Source organism: Notolabrus celidotus, chromosome 18 (genome assembly GCF_009762535.1).
Source record: "Notolabrus celidotus isolate fNotCel1 chromosome 18, fNotCel1.pri, whole genome shotgun sequence".
In the NCBI taxonomy this organism is placed as follows: domain Eukaryota; kingdom Metazoa; phylum Chordata; class Actinopteri; order Labriformes; family Labridae; genus Notolabrus; species Notolabrus celidotus.
This window is the reverse complement of record NC_048289.1, coordinates 10,066,239-10,081,624: the sequence shown is the minus strand read 5'-3', so window position 1 is coordinate 10,081,624 and position 15,386 is coordinate 10,066,239. Positions and strand designations below refer to the sequence as shown.

The following is a 15,386-nucleotide window of genomic DNA, read 5'->3' as shown; positions in this document are numbered from 1 at the left end:
TTAACACTCTGTAGGCCTTTTTTGTGTCTGGAGTCAGCTCGGAGCTTAGAGTACTTGTTAGAGTATTCTTAGAGCTTAGAGTAACACACAGCAACTTCTGCTGGTCCCAGTCCTGCATGGTGGAAACTTTGACTTTGTTTTGATTGTTGTTTCTGTTGTTGAGAGTTACACAGTGCAATTACAAATGAATCTGAGCTCATGAAGCCAAAGTCAACAAAGCTAAAAGTCAGTTTCTTTATTGGATGAAGGCTGAAGTGCACCTGATGATGACGTCTTTTTTAATCTGATTATTTGGACGTCTTTGGATCTAAAAGCTTTATACTGGCTTAATTTGCCTGAATAAAAACATCAAACATTTCCTATTTGTAGCTTGTGTGTGTATAAGGGGCTTTTTGTGTGCTTCAGATCATCGTACATCCTTGTATGTCTTATGGTAAGTTTTATATCCTTGTTATTGAGTTGCAGCACATGTTTACTCACCTTTAGTATCTTTAAACAACAGCTTGAATTTTGGACAAACAATAGCTCTGGGATTTTTGGTGAACTTGTTCAACTTTGAAAACAACTGCAAACATCAGCAGTTTGTCTGTTAGTCAAGCTGCTTTGTTTTATTTATTTCAAGGAACACTTCACATATGTAAACACACATCTCTTTGCACCCATAAAACCTGTTTACAGGTTGTTTTCTGTGTCTCTTTCTGACTAAGTCATCACAACTGGGTTAGGAAAAGATCCCAAGATCAAACCAAAGCATTTGTTTGTTGACTAGTGTTACCCCTCGTCTGGTTACACCTGAGTTTTTTTAGAGCCTGTAAGTATTAGTCTCACCTGACCTGAAGTTCTGCTTCACAGCTTCAAACATGCGTGATGGGAATACACCCTTAATTTAACCATAGACTGTATAAAACCATGGACAGAACAACAGCTACTCCAAGTGAAGCCAAAATGTATAGTTGGTGGCTGGCTGCAGTATGGGTCTTAAAGCCCACCTCCCCCAGTTACAACAAATGGATTATGGGGTCAAGCTAGAAAACTTAGATACAAAAAAGGGAGCAAAGCTGGGATAGGAACAGATCCTAAATGTGTGTTTTGCTAGATAAAAGGGGTTTGATGTCAGGCCTGAGGCTCCCCTAGCAAGATCGCTTCTGAGCATGCTTTAATGCTAATAAGTAACATAAATATTACACGTAAAATTACATTGATTAAAAGGGGTTTAACCCTCTTGTTATGTTGCGAGTCAAATTGACCCTTTTTAAAGTTCAAAAATCAAAAAGAAATTGTTAAAAAAAAAAATTTAGGATGAAACTTCTTCTGCTTGGCTTAATAGATGAAATCAACATATTTATATTACGTAGATACTGTTCGTGGGTCAGTTTGACCCAGCAGTTATAGTGGGGGGTATTCAAAGAGTCCTTCCATTTAAGCAATATATGCGTTCCAAACCAGCTAAAAACAGCCTAAAAATCTGTGCAGAATGTGACAGAAGAGGCGTCTCGTGTTAATTTATCAACATCACTTCATAAAAAAATTTAATGTAAAATAAAATAAACAAAAATCTCAGTCATGTAAAACTATTGTTTTTATATAGGTATTTCCAATGTACATTAAAAAAGTTTTACCATGAATTTTCATAAAAAACAAGTGAGTTATCCTCATTGAACCATGATCTGTGAGGATTAAAAAACACCAATGGACTAAATATTGATTTAAATGGTTAGGAATGAAGCTAATGATGAGATTAAAAAACTATTTATTGGGATTTTTTTGGGCTCTGACTAGGGCTGAACGATTAATCGAATTCAAACTGACATCGCAATGTAATAGAATGCAACTTTCAAATCGCAAAGGCTGCGATTAAAAAAAAAAAAAAGTTTCATGTACACAGACGCAACCTTACAAGACATGCATGCAGTAGGTGGCCGTAATGCACCTTTCAGCTGGTTTGCCGATGGCCAAAAATCTCCGTAGAACGAGACACGTGCGTGCGAGGGATGAAGAAAACAACTTCAGCCACCCTAGGTTTTGATTTGTTGTTTTGTTGTTGACATCTTTAAAAATGACCTCAGCAGAAGAACTGATCATATTGAGGCGTACAGAATAATCAACACGCTGAATATCAACATGTGGAGCAGGCTTATAAATAATCTCCACAGATGCAGAGTCAGTGAAGACCCAGACAACATGTGGATTTACAACAACAGGACAACTGAACAGAATCATATTTCAGACTCACAGTGTCCAGTTTTCTGTCTGCTGGTTCTTATTGAGAAATGATCCAGATATTTTAACTTCACAGTTCATGATCACTCATGGAAAACCGATTTAATATCCAATCTATGAGTGTAGACCTCAGGATGTTTCCCCCACTGAGTCAGACTCAGACTTTCTGATAAGCAGAGATATCTCAGCATTGGTCAGACATGGGATAGACTGTAACACACTCCTTGTCACAAAAGTAAGACACATCCACCATTGTTCCTAGTCGGGTGTTGGCCTCTTGTTTTGTTCTTTAGAGCTACCGTTGGTTGGACCTGCTGCTGACTTGTCAGCAGAAGAAGGTGAGGCAAGGTTGGACCTGTAAATGATCGACCATCTTTAACAGAGAATAATGTAATATCACACAATAAAAGTAAACGGTAGAAAAGTAGGAGCGGCAGAGTGTGGCCAACGTTTACAATAGACTACAATGGAAGTCCTAACCCAGTGTTTGTGGTACCTGACCTATATTTAAAGTCATGTTTACATGATTTCAGAAATGTTTAAGAAGGATCCTGTGACAGGCAGTCACAGGACCATGTTTACCTCACAGAGACACACAAAGACACACACTCTTTCACGCACGGCCTCGGGCCACCACTCCCAAATTGAAACAACCCTTGCTCTTGTTGGCCTCGTTTTCACACACAGGATTCTGCTCACCAGACATGTTGCTGCAGGCACTGCTGCAGCTATTCTTACATGAAGGTGTTTTCAGAGCGTTGCATGTGACTGCAGGAGCATATCTGTATGCAAACATGGAACAGAGTGGAATGCCCACATAGTGAAGCTTATCACAGCTTTATCTCACACTGCGGGTTATGCAATGTGTTTACACTTGAGGTTCCTTCCTCTGTCATGGGCAAGCGCTGGGAGATTCATTGTTAAACAGACGCATGTGTGTATACATAGAGAGAGGTGACGTGTTGTCCAGAGACAGATGTTTAGGTCCTGATGTGCATGTGTGCACGAGTATTTTAGCTGTGAGACTCAATGGATAGAAAATAACATTCAAATGAACTCAGACTTTCTGCCGTCTTGTCACAAACTGGTTGGCTGTGTTGTTTGACAGAAAACAGAAGCAGTCCGGCTCTGTTGGTTGAATCATTTCAAAGTTTGAGTTTGAGTGGGAGTGTGGGCTGCAGCAGCAGAAGAAGGAGGAAGGGGAAGAACTAAAGAGTGGGGGGAGTCATGTCTGTAATGGCAGTATTGCATAACTTGGCAGAGAGGGAAGAGAAGGACAGAGGAGAAAATGGAAAGCAAGAAAGGAGGAGGCGTGTAACCCTTACAGGAGGAGGTGAGGCTCGGCACCAGCTCACTTGTATTCCTCTTTCAAATCTGAACTTCCAAACTTGCGGAAGAAGAAGTCCAGAGGAGTGACCCAAAGTTTTTAAGAAGTGCTCAGCAGCAGGAGTAAACTAGGAGTGTTGCCACAGAGAAGCTGGGACCTTTGGGTGGACCTCGCTGTTCCCCGAGGACCTGTAAGGGGACAGAAAGAGACCTGCACACGCCCTCTGTGCCGGGGCGTGCACACACTTGTAGGCAGACAGTGGAGAGAAAGGGAATGTGAGGTGCTCTGCTACCTGTGGAGTACAAGCTGCCGGTGAGAGGAAAACGTGTTCAGTGTCGCTTTGTTTTGCTGTCGCTGGACTTCTTCTCTGCCTGCTTCCACTTTGGTGTTGTACTTTTTTCACCCCAATCTTCTCACGGTGCTTTCGTAATGAAGATGAAGCGTTAACTTTGCCAGGAGGTGGAGTTCTCTACAGCATGGTGCAGAAGGAAATGACTATCTTGTCAGGTAAAGTCTGATTGAGCATGTTGCTTCCTGCTCCCAAAAATCTTGTTTGTGTCTTTTGAAAACAATGGCAACAAATGAAAGTTACCTGTGAAGTCTAGCTGGAGGTGAGCTCTGCAGCCTGCAGGTGTGAACTATTGCATGTACTAGTTGGGTGAACTGTCGCTGCAGGCTCAAGTGTTGCTGCACAAGCTGTACTTGTTTCTTTTAGAATGGCTGTGAAAATGTGCTCGCTAACTCTTGTTTTCCTTCCACTAGCATTAACTGAAAGTGTCTGTAGTTTAAATTTATAAGTGTGTAATAACAGTGCGATTAGAAGGTCATATATGGAGGGTTTGTGTGTTGGAAGAAAAGTTCTGTAGAGAAGAAAAGAAAGGTAAACTTTCACATGAAACCAGAGTGAAGTTTTGAGATTGTAAAGGTGGTTTTCAGGGAACAAAAGAGAACACTTGGTGCCAGATATGCAGGGCGAATGAGGGCATAGAGCGAGTTGAAAGGTGTGGCTGGTGAATTTGGCACCCCCACCCCACATTAATGCAGCTGTCAACTGTCCACCACGGCTCCCAGCGGGCTCATTGCAGGCCAGGATCCAGCACCCAGGCAGCTCTTGATCTGGAGATTTGGGGGGGTTAGCCGAGGGAAGAGGAACAAGAGAACAAAGCCTGGCACAACTATGGAACTTTACCAGAGTTAGGGAGGGGGGAAGTAGGATCGAGGCGTCAGACTCTGCTCCACATTTAGGTGGAGATGACCCACTCAGAACAGATTGTTCCAGATCATGACAGACCGCAGACATGGAGCGGAATGTAAATGTGGAAAGCAGTGACATAATCTTTGTGTGTGCCAGCGCTGGAAGCATGAACATTGATTTGTAATTGTGCCGCGGTGGCTTGAGAGTCTGCAGGTTTTTATGCCAAACAAACAGAAACAGAGCGGCACTCAGACTGTTTCTCTTAATTTCGCACTCACAACAAAAAGAGTGACTAATCCAGAAATCAAAGAGCTCTGAAACTCTTCTGGTTTGTGTTGCAGAAAGAAAGAAATGCAGTAGCCCTTCAGACCTTTACTGGATGACTGTGATTCCTGCTTGAGGTGCTGGCAGACTCAGCTTCTCTCAGGGAGTTTACGGATTTGCCTGACCTCACCATCCAGACATGTAAACATTAAGAGATAAAGATCACATCCCTCCTTGTCCCCACCCTTGCTTCACGTCAATAGATTCTCTGGCATTAAGAGCTGAGTTTTACAAGATAAGCACCAGAATAGATCAGCCTGCCAACAAAAATTAAAAACAGTAGCGTCTCCCTGACCCTCACCAACTGATACTTAGCCGCTGGGCGTCGTTTTTGTAGACATGTATTCCGGCTTTTGCACCGTGGCTGAGGCTAGCTTAGCCCAGCAGTGATTCAGGGAGCCTGATGGTGCTGTTATGTAACAGACTGGGAGGCTGCCAGCAGCAGAGGCCCGCAGCTCTCTGTCAGCCTGAGAGGAGAAGAATGAGATGGAGAGAGTGATAGATAGCGAGGAAGAGAGATGGAATGTGTTGTGAGAAGGGGAAGAGAGCAAAGAAACGCAGAATTAAAGGAGTGAAGGGAGGAATTAGAAAATAAGAGGACAGAGTGGCAAGCTCTGTTGAACTGGTTGTTGGGCAGGAAGGAAAGAGAGAGAGGGGGGGAGCAGTGTTTCAGTTTAATCCAAACACACAGCTGCAGCTAACGCAATCCAGCTGGGTGTCTCCTCACCTCTTTGCCAGTTACTCTGTCTGGCATTAGATAATCCCTTAAAATACAGAGCTGTAAAAACGTACAGTAAAGACGAATGAACCAATCAAAGTAGGAGAAACACAAAGATAAAAGGCAGCAGAATTACTCAGAACAGCCATAACAATGACAGCCGCTTATTGTCTTCCTTTAGGGACTCTGTTTCTTTTGTAGATGTCGATGAAATGTGATGAATAATGGAGATTGAGCGTAGTGCGTCTTTAGCTGCAGCATGAATCTCATCTTTGAAGCTACATTGCGTAACAGGCTGAATCCAACAGCAGGACACCAAATGTTGGAGTTTTTCTCTGAATGTAAACAGCTTTCCGTCTGATAAACAGGCTGAAACCTTTTTATGCAACCGAGGCAAGTTTTCAGAGAGGGCTTAAATCTTAGAAGTGTCCAGCTCACCACGCACACACCCACAAACTTTGCATGACTCACCAGTCCACACAAACGCAACAACACACACATACTTCACAACTCCTGTCACTGTCAGGACCTGGACGTGCACACACAGGCTTTTGGTAGCCTTCCATTCGCACATTGTGTCCTGACAGCGCAGTGTTTCAACAAGCACTAACACACTCTCTCACATCTTTGATTTGTGATCCAGTAAATTCCTGTTAGATAATGAGAAGTGAGCGAGCGCAGCTGCAGCGCCTCGCACACATCTGTAGCCCGGAGCTACACAAAAGCGCTTTATCAGCTCCGTAGGTCTCTCTTCTCGGAGCAACACAAACACGGTGCCTGCACACCCACAGGTACAAGCCCACTCATGTAGCTCAGTGATCTTTAAAGACACACACACACACACACACACGCACACACACACACACACACACACACACACACACACACAAACACACACACACACACACACACACACACACACACACACACACACACACACACACACACACACAAACACACACACAAGCAGAGACATACATAAACAGTATCTTATAGCATACATTACTTCAGGGCACACAGTCTTGGAACAGTCTGAAACATGCAGCTTGGAGCTGAACAAAAATGCACACGTTATCTTAAACCTGCATTCATAAATATTCTTCCATATCCATCTTTGGAATCTTAGGCAGTAGTGCAGACCAGGTCACGTGCTGGTAGAGATAAGAGTTGCACAATGAATTGCAATTTCATCTTTATCATGATATGAGGATTTGCAGTAAACACATTGCAAAAGTTTGAATTTATTGCGAAAAATAAGAAAGTGATGAATGGTCTCTCACAGAGCGTGGTCAAATGTCACCTTAGCAATGGAGGCCTGAGTGTAATGACTAATCTTTTACACCATTTTGATGCAGTCAGAAGATGCTGAGCTAGATTTCTGCAAACCCCAGGTATATTGATGCCATTTAAAAAATATATTTTTGAGTTGTATTTTGGGGCATTTTTGCCTTTATTGGATAGGATAGCTATCTAATGGGGGGAGTGGAGAGTGAGGGAAGACATGCAGGTTGAGGCTTGGAGTCAAACCAGTGACCACTGCGACAAGGACTATAACCTCTGTATATTGGGTGTGCATTAACCGCTAGGCCATCAGCGCCCCAATTGGTGCCATTTTTGTGGTAAAAGAACAACAACATAAATTTGGGGATTTATTCTGGACGCAGAAGAAACATAATGCAAACATTAGTGGTGAGCGTATCGATTCTATGGTATCGATATATCGACATTTACACGCTACTCATTTGAGTGTCGATTACTCTGAAAAAATATTGATACTAATTAATAAATGGGAAATAAAAGCGCATGTGTCACTTCTGATTATTTTAGAGTAACTTACTCCAAAGTTTTGTACCGACAAATTCAGAGACATCATGATCAGAGTGTCATTTAACAGTAGTCATGGTGAAGAGGCTGTTTTAAGCTTTCCACTCAGATAATTTAAATAGAGGATGTTGATTATTTATTATTTAAGTGTTTTTCTAAATTTATTTCATTGTTTAAAAAATTGTAAAAGTTGTTTAAAAGTTTTTTAATTGAACAGTATTTGTCATGGGAGTTGTCTTTCAAGGGTTGCATTTTATTGAAAAAAATAAATCACTGAAAGTATCGGGTATCGGGTATCGAGTATCGGGTATCGGGTATCGGGTATCGAATAAATTGCCAGAAAAGTAATCGGTATCGTATCGAATCATAAAAGTGTGATGTCGCCCAGCACTAGCAAACACATGTATAATGTAAAACATGAGAAACCACAGATACACCTAAAAAAACTGAGTTAAAGCTAATATCCAATCTTTGATTTGTGTTTATTTTATCACACTTCATAGCGTAGTGTTATTGCACGTTATATATTTCTCTTTAATCGTGCAGGCCTTGTACAGATACTGGTATTGTACAAGAACCAACTGTTTCATTAGCCTGTACTCTTTGAGTTAGCGTTAGAAATTCATGCTCATGTCTTCCAGTCTCAAAATATGACATTTGAAATCACAAGTAAAAGGGGTCAAGATGAATTACGGCTCAGCTCTTTGGGGGGCGGGAGTTTAAAAACAAAACAAAAGCAATTCACCAAAAAACCTTTGAATGTAAAGGATTGATTATTAATTGACAGTTTTTCTTTTTAGAGTCAACACATTATATATAAATATATATATATACATATACATATACATATATACATATATATATAAATAAAATAATAATACCTTTATTTGTATAGCACTTTTTGATACAAGTAACAAAGTGCTTCACGGGAACAATAAAAACACAATAAAAGCAAATGAGAGGTAAAACATTAAGGATTAAAATAAAGTCACAAAATAAAAGCTTTGCAATAGAAGTGTGTCTTGAGTAGTGAAATAAAATGAGGGACTGACTCTGCAAGTCTGATTTCCTCTGGCAGGCTGTTCCACAGTCGGGGGGCTCTGACAGCAAAGGCCCTGTCGCCTTTAGTTTTTAGTCTAGACCGTGGAACAGCAAGCAAAGCACTGCCAGAGGATCTCAGACTGTGTCCTGGTTTATAGGGGGATAAAAGTAAAATAACCCCAAACTGCAGTACTGAAGTATATGGTGTTGTGGTCCAGGTGTTATGCACATCCAGCATCTTGTGTCAAAGTTATGCTACAATCTCAACGTGTTCAGTATTAATGAGATCCGTGTATTAGTTTACAATCACAGCTGTGTTCTTGTATTACATGTATGTCGTGCAACAGCTTGTTTTTGAATCAGGTAATGAGAATGTTCTTGAACAGGTGACTTTAATAACAGGTAATTCAGCTGCATAAATATTAAAATAAGTAACTTTACCTAGCCTTACCTAATACAGAGCCTTCACTTAAACTGTATGAGCGAGTCGTACTCACACACATACACAGTCAGAAGTTGTTACAGACCTGCCGCTTTGGCAAATGCCCAAATCACACAAACAGAAGTCATGTTGATGTAGCTTGTGTCTCCAGTTCAGCTCACTGTGGTGTTTCTGAATAATAGAACAACCATTAGCCTGTGACTCACCTGCTTAACACCAAGTGTGTTGCACTTAACGTCAGCTGATGGGTGGAGCAGAGGTGGCTGTCAGCTGACGGTGCTTGTGTTGTTGTAATTGTGAGTGACTCAGACGCCATGACATGGTGAGAAGAAGATACTTCCCAAGGCGTTTTTCAGTTGGGCAGTCTGGGGGCTATACGTAGTGATTTCAGTCATTTATGAGGGTCAGGAAAAGTTTAGTTTGATGCTGGAGTAAGTGTGAGAATGCAGCGGTCTGTCACACACACACATGCACACAAACTGTAATCTGTTGAAAACTGGAGATAGTATAAACACTGTCACCAAACTCCACAAGCTCTAGAGACTGGGACTCTGCTGCTGTCTCGTCACTTTGTCCCTCTCTTACTCCATAATTACTTGCACTATGAAGTTTGTGTGTGTATGCTGTCACTGAAGACTAAGTAACACAGCTGCCTGTGCTTGAAACGCTCACGGTCATTAGGTCCTCATCGTGGTTACTCGATACCATCTTCATTCTCATGTTCACATACTATGTTGAATGGGCCTGTGTTGTGTGTTTGTTTTTAGCTGCAGAAAGGCTCAAGCTCAGTGAAAACAAGCTAACTGTCCAAGTTGTGGTTTCCCAATGTGGCGTCTGTGAGATACAAAGATTGGGTAGATTGTCAGCCAGGTGCAACAGAAAGTGAAGGACAGAAGTTATGTGTTGTTTTTATCAGCAATAACCAAATCTACAAGCAAAACATGTGACGGAGATAGAGAGCATGTCTGTGTACAGTATACTGAAAACATGTCCCAGTTAGTACCAACTATAATAAACTTTAGATATACATAGCGCTTGTTTCATACACAAAATGCAGCTCACAGTGTTTTAGAAAGAAGAAAATAGAAGCACAATGACAGCACAGAGTGAACAAAAATAAGAACCAGACTTATAATACATTCATTAGTGAATCCAATTGGTTATCTACAATTCTACAAGTTATAATTCTACAATTTCATTTAGCAGACGCTTTTGTCCAAAGCGACGCACAACGATAACAAGGATTTAGACTGGAGGGAAAAGCCTTAGTAAGTGCGACAAAGTGCTTCAAGTTGATTGGCCACAGGTTCTGCCATCCAGTGCCAGAAGAAGTGCCAGTTTTTTTTTGCTGTTTTTTTTAAAAAGATAATGTAGCGACAGCTAATCACAACAAATAATTCAAGTCAACAATATCGTTCAACATTCAACAGCATTCAGTATGCAGTGCTAAATATTCAATAAGAGCTGGGTTTCAGACCTTCTGATTCATTCTACCCCTGAGGAAGGAGAGGAGAAGGGTCAGGTTAAGTGCCTAAGTGTTCCCTGAACAGTTGAGTCTTCAGATATCTCTTAGACGTAGAAAGGGACTCTGCAGATCGTAAGGAGTTAGGTAATTCATTCCACTAGTTGGGAACAACAGAGGAGAAGAGTCTGGCTCGAGATTTAGAGCCATGCTGGCCTGGGAGCACCAGGCGTCTTTCACAGGCAGAGCGTAGTGGGTGAGAGGGAGGGGGTTATAATAGTCTAAAAAAACAATATAAAAACTGTTGACAGACATCAGCCCTTTGCAAATAGTTGCCATTCATCAATGTCAGTAGCTAATGTTTATCTGTACGTTGTCATATCTCATCTTTATCAGATTTATGTTTGCATGCTCATACAGCTAAATGCTGATTCAGAGATGAGGGTCTTTATTAGGCTGAAGAAGACACCTGTTGCACAAACTCTGATTTGTTTTTATGGTCAAGTGAACAGACTATAAAATATGGAGTACTCTGTGTGACGTCACCCATTGGTTTTTGAAGCTGAATGACGGCGGTCTCCATATTGGAAATGTTGACTCAACCTAACAGAGGAGGTATAGTTGGGGCAGGCCTAAAGCCTCAACTCCAGTGCATTTTAACATGAGTGTTGAGGGGTATTCCTTGGCTTTTAGAAACAGCCCCAAGTGGAGAATCAAGGAACTGCAAGTTTTTGCTCTTCTTGTCGTCATTTTTAACCCCCAGAGAATTCAGCTTGATCAAACGAGACAGACAATGCTGGCAGTTTTGGGAGTATTACACCTTCTATGTGAAAGATAAGTGTCTGATTACTAACAATACTTTAAACACATCAAATCTCATTGCTCGTTTGAACATCAGACACAAAGTATTACACAGAACCTTATCAGTCTTCCCTGTATTATCTTTATTATGGCTGTTAATGCTGATAATAGACCTGTTGACTTTACTTGTATCATCATTCCTAAGCTGTTATTGCTTATATTACACATATTTGCCATTGTTATTATTTTTAGCATTAGCCTCAAGTAAGCATTATATGTTGTTGTTGCTGCTGCTGCTATGTTTGTTGCTTTTATTGCTATTCAGGCTTTTTCCCCTTGTCCCACGTTTGCAACCCTTCCAGTTCCCACAGATGGCTGTTCACCATCAGTTTGATTGTGCTCAAGGTTTCTCATGCTTCAAAGGAAGTTTTTCCTCGTCATGGTTGCCAGATGTTGCCAAATGTTCGCTCATGGTGGGCCCATGTCGTGTCAACAGTATAACAGAGTATTTTGTCTAGACCTCCTCTGTCCTCGCCAGCCTACATTGGCTTCCAGTTTTTTGTCATGTCGAGATTTTATTGATTACTTTTAAAATTTTAAATGGACAGGCCCCAAACTATTTAAGTGACCTTTTAACCCCCTACATGCCTGGGCGGCCCCTCAGGTCTGTGGATGCATCTCTGCTGGTTGTGCCAAGATCCCCCCTTAAAACAAAAGGTGACCGGGCCTTTTCAATCAAAGCTCCAAGTTTGTGGAACTCCCTGCCACTGACAATTAGTCAGTCCACAACCTTAACTGCTTTTAAATCATCACTAAAAACATTTTTATATAAGAAGACATTTCTCCACCCCTAACTCTTGAATTTGCTCTGCATTCAGATGTCTTGTTTTGCTTCTGTCTTTTTTCTTCCCCCTGTTTGCACCGTTTTTCATGCTTTGTAATTCTCTGCTTTTTTGTTGTGAAGCACTTTGTAACCTTGTTAAAAAATGATATATAAATAAAGTTTATTATTATTATTATTATTTTTGAAAGCCCCGTGATGTGTTTTGTTATGAATCCATACAATAATCATTTCAATGGTTTTAAAGATAACTTTTGTTTTAAAAGAGCAGCAAAAGTTTGAACTACTGTAAGGCTCAAGTTAAAAGAGACGATTGCAGCTTCTTCTGAATGTAAAAGAAGGTCTAAAATTAACAGCCAGGCTTTCATGAGAACTTCTATTCAGAGTAACAGCGAGATAAGAGGAGGTAGAGGCAGGAAGAGGACGCCTATAAAACCCTAAAGAGTAACCTTAAAGAAGTCAAGAATACACACACTCACAGCATCAAACAGGCAGAAGTTCCCTCTCTGCCTGACGCTCATCTGCTGCACACATGCTGTCACCCGCTCTTCAACTTTGCAGACTTTACTTCTCTTTTCTCTCTGTTGTGCTAATTAGCTTCCGCAGCCACCTTTCTTTGCAGCCAGTTGGCCCCTGAGTCTGTTGTCGTACGACTGGCTCAGAAAACAGTCGTAAAAAGGAGAGAGAAAGCAGTGTTTCCTCTGTATGTAGGGTAGGAGGTTGGTGGGTTCGCTACAATAAAAATCATTTTCAGATGTTGGAGTTATGTAACAGTCTGTACTAAAGCCGTCATCCCTGGTCAGGGAACACCCCTCTCCCGGCTCTGCTGCTCTGTTTTTCTCCCTTTTTTTCCTCCCTCAGCCTCTGTTCTGAAAATCTCATTTACTGAACACAACCTCCTCCTCCTCCTCCTCCTCCTGCATCCCTCCTTCAGTTCTCTCTGTATTACAGTGAGGGTAATGTTACCAGATGCTAACAGCTGCCAGCTGGTCTGTGCCTCTCTTTTTTCTTCAACACTTGTGCTCTCATAGGTTCTTCTCTCTCCTTCAACAGTACACAATTAGACCATAGTCAGGCGGGTTTTTATTGACAAGATGTGAGAGAGGGACGGCTGCTACTGCAGAACAAAGTACGTTTGACCGTGTCAAGAGCTCATTTTGTTTCTACGTCTAGCTCCTTTTTACTTTAAGCACAACAGAATTAGCAAGGGTTTTTTTAGCTCTTATTTCCTGTCATGCTCTGTGTCTGGGTTCACACGTCATGTAGGTAGGTCACTGGTGTGCTTGTTTGTAAGGCTTGTAAAAGCTTAATCCTCCAGTAAAGTTCCTTTTTATCAGCTTTAAATAAAATATACATAAAGGAAGTGAAATATTCAAACACAAGATAGCAAACATTGGTGAATACATAGCACTGGACATCTATTATGTTAACACCAGATTTTTTTTGATAAAGATGAACATGAGTGAGACTCCTTCATAGAAACAGCAATTTTATTATTTATAAAGCACATTTCCTTAGAGGTAAGCGCAATGTGCCTTACATTGAGGATAAAAACATAGAAAACAATCAATAACAGTTGCTTTAAAAAAAAAAGACACACCCAACATACATCAGACACAGCAATCCATCAAAAAGCATAAAGAAAGTAGAATCCTACAGAAATGTATCACTGCACATGCAGCCAGTCACGAGTCATCATATCTACTTGTTCACAGTATTAACTATTTATACGCTCTGGAAAATAAATAGGTTGAGTTTAGTTTGTTCCAGAGAGAATGTTCAGAGTCTTTATCATTTCCACTATCAATGAAAATGAGACAACAATACATTTTGAGCAGAACTGGCTTTTCTTTTATTGATGATGTCATATTTTTGACTCATAGCCATTTGACCTGATCTTGAACACATCATAATGTAACCTTATAAGATAAGATAAGGTACTCCTTTATTCATCCCGCAACGGGGAAATTCAAGATCTGAATATGTCCCCTTGTTTAGTTAGCTAGCTAGATAACTAGCTTCTATCTTACCAATTTCAACACAGATTTTAACAGTGTGTTACTATAACTAACAGGACTTATCACGGATGTTTGGAGGAGGAGGAGGATAACTGTCCTGCAACAGCAGTCATATGTATCAGAGTTTTTCAGCCCAGAGACAGTGAAAGATACTCAAGCAGCAACCTCCGGCCGCAAGAATTGAAGCCAATGCGGAAGTGTTACAAACTGCAGTTTCTGGAGTGTCCGCTTCAGGCTGGCTCTGGAAGTACTGGAAATCACATACACACCAATTAAGAAATGCCGATCTTTATAGCAGAAATAAACATGTTTACAGCCTGGTACAAAAAATGAGTGTAGTCTGGATAGCTCACTTCTTGATTGACACACACTGTATGGGGGGTGAATTTTTTCAGAACGCGTAATATTAAGATTACGAGTTTTCAAAATTATGAGAGGCACAGCTGACTTGATTGACAGGCGGGAACACTGTAGCTGTTGGCTAGAAGGCTCAAAGCCTGCCTCTTTATGTCACACTAGCTTGACAGAAGTTAGGTTAACTACAGCATTTCCAATATGGCTCCCGCTGACCATCAGCTTCAAAACAGCACTTCAGAAACAGATGGGTGGCGTCACGGATACTACGTCCATTATTTATACAGTCTATGAAGATACTGCCTTCATGTGTAATATGTTGCACGATGCTGATATGCTTGGAATAGACAGTTGTGTTCCCCACCTTGTAAGAAATATTATTGCAACTTAAACTATGTTTGGCTACCTTCTTGTATTTTGCCTTGGTAAAAGGAGACTCATCACTAACTGTAAAGCCCTCACTCATCACTTTATGCTGTACAAGCGTGTTGGTTGGTCCTCCTTGTGAGCACGTAGACTAAAACACGGGCAGATTCTCATTTATAAATCTTAAGTCTGTTCCTTTATACCTTCTTAACTTCATCAGACAGAAGAGTACAGAAACTAACACTTTTTTGTTACTGCGTGGGCCAAAGGTCAGACCTAAGATGTGTAAAAAGGCGTTTATATTTGCTGCTCCTTTAATTGGAATGAATTACAAAAAGATCTGACGCTAAATGAACCGGCCTCACTGGTGATTTTAAGGTTAAACTATTTGGAGGCAGACACATCAGGCTGTAGATGTTCTTCTTGATGGTCTTGTGGTTTTGATAGGTCTGG

At 41.0% G+C, this 15,386-nt stretch overlaps 1 protein-coding gene across 17 annotated transcripts in view; it reads left to right on the top strand.

Moving 5' to 3' along the window:
- mrtfab (myocardin related transcription factor Ab) overlaps nucleotides 1-15,386 on the top strand; it is a 63,206-nt gene that overhangs the window by 12,268 nt on the left and 35,552 nt on the right. The window contains exon 1 of one of the 17 annotated variants that reach the window (XM_034707671.1): nucleotides 3,448-4,054. The exons of 13 other annotated variants lie outside the window; for them this stretch is intronic. In XM_034707671.1, coding sequence (XP_034563562.1) covers nucleotides 4,024-4,054 — 31 coding nt within the window. In that variant the 5' untranslated portion in view covers nucleotides 3,448-4,023. Of the gene's footprint in view, nucleotides 1-3,447; nucleotides 4,055-15,386 lie in introns of those variants that run through there. 3 more of the 17 variants (XM_034707672.1, XM_034707670.1, XM_034707664.1) reach the window with 3 other exon arrangements.